This window comes from Rhizophagus irregularis, chromosome 6, assembly GCF_026210795.1.
Source record: "Rhizophagus irregularis chromosome 6, complete sequence".
Classification (NCBI taxonomy): domain Eukaryota; kingdom Fungi; phylum Glomeromycota; class Glomeromycetes; order Glomerales; family Glomeraceae; genus Rhizophagus; species Rhizophagus irregularis.
Genome location: NC_089434.1, coordinates 3,443,548 through 3,444,575, shown reverse-complemented (window position 1 = coordinate 3,444,575; position 1,028 = coordinate 3,443,548). Strand labels below are relative to the sequence as shown.

At 24.2% G+C, this 1,028-nt stretch overlaps 1 protein-coding gene across 1 annotated transcript; it reads left to right on the top strand.

Annotated features, from left to right (window-relative positions):
• Positions 1 to 201: 201 nt before the first annotated feature.
• Positions 202 to 465, top strand: OCT59_026502 (uncharacterized protein; the record flags this gene model as incomplete). The annotated part of the gene is made up of 1 exon (XM_025331473.2): positions 202 to 465. The coding sequence occupies one exon, from the start codon at positions 202 to 204 to the stop codon at positions 463 to 465; it is 264 nt and encodes an 87-aa protein (XP_025187297.2).
• Between the last annotated feature and the right edge of the window lie 563 nt (positions 466 to 1,028).

The window sequence follows — 1,028 nt, the reverse complement described above, 5'->3', positions numbered from 1 at the left end:
AAAAATTTTTTTTTCTGCTTTTTTTTTCTGCTTTTTTTTCTTTCCTTAATTTTTTTCTTTAGTAAAAGTATATATTTTTATTTATACTTTTACTATTTTTATTAGTTCTTCTCTAATAATAAAGTTTCTATATCAAAGAAAAGATATATAGTTAGATACTATATATTATCGAAACAATATAACATATACAGTACATTTTAAATGGATCAACAAGATCACCGTAAATCCGATACTCAAACAGCAGAATGTTGTGAAATTTTAGATACATCTAACACACTCAATAATTTCGAAGAGAATAATCGACTTGATGTTTCAGCTAAATCTCACAAATCACATTATATTCGTGCTCGTAGGAGTAGACGAGAATTGAGGCATAAACCGTATGCATTAAATCCAACACAATACCCAACACAAATTTCGAATAATTTACTTACGTGTCAAATTTTCAATGGATCGACCTTCTGATTAATTCCCTTTCGTTTCTATAACTCGAATTTCGTTATCAATTAAATAGAATACAAAATCTGAAAATCTGATTATGACAAACGTATAAAACGAACAACAAATTTACGATATTTATTTTAATAACTTACAATCGATACATAATAAATTTTCCTGCGCAATGATCATCAATAAACTTCAATGGCGGCTAATTTTTGAATTTTTGAAAGAGATTGGCAAAAATATTTGGCAAAAGATTAAATAAAAAAAAAAAATCTGTGTTCTTTTCCGTATTACCCCTTTTTATTATAAATTAAATATAAATAATTCGTTATATAGAACGTTTTTTATCTTCTATTAATAGACTATTGTCGTTAATGTTTGATTGTTTTAAACCATAGTTTTTGAGCAAAAAAAAATTGGCAAAAGATTAAATAATAAAAAAAAAAAATCAAAACCGAGTTCTTTTTCATATTACCTCTTTTTATTATAAGTTAATAATTCATTATATGGAATAACGTTTTTTCGTTTTTTTTTTTCTGCGTCGATCATTAACAAATTTAATTGTATAAAATAAATAAAATTAT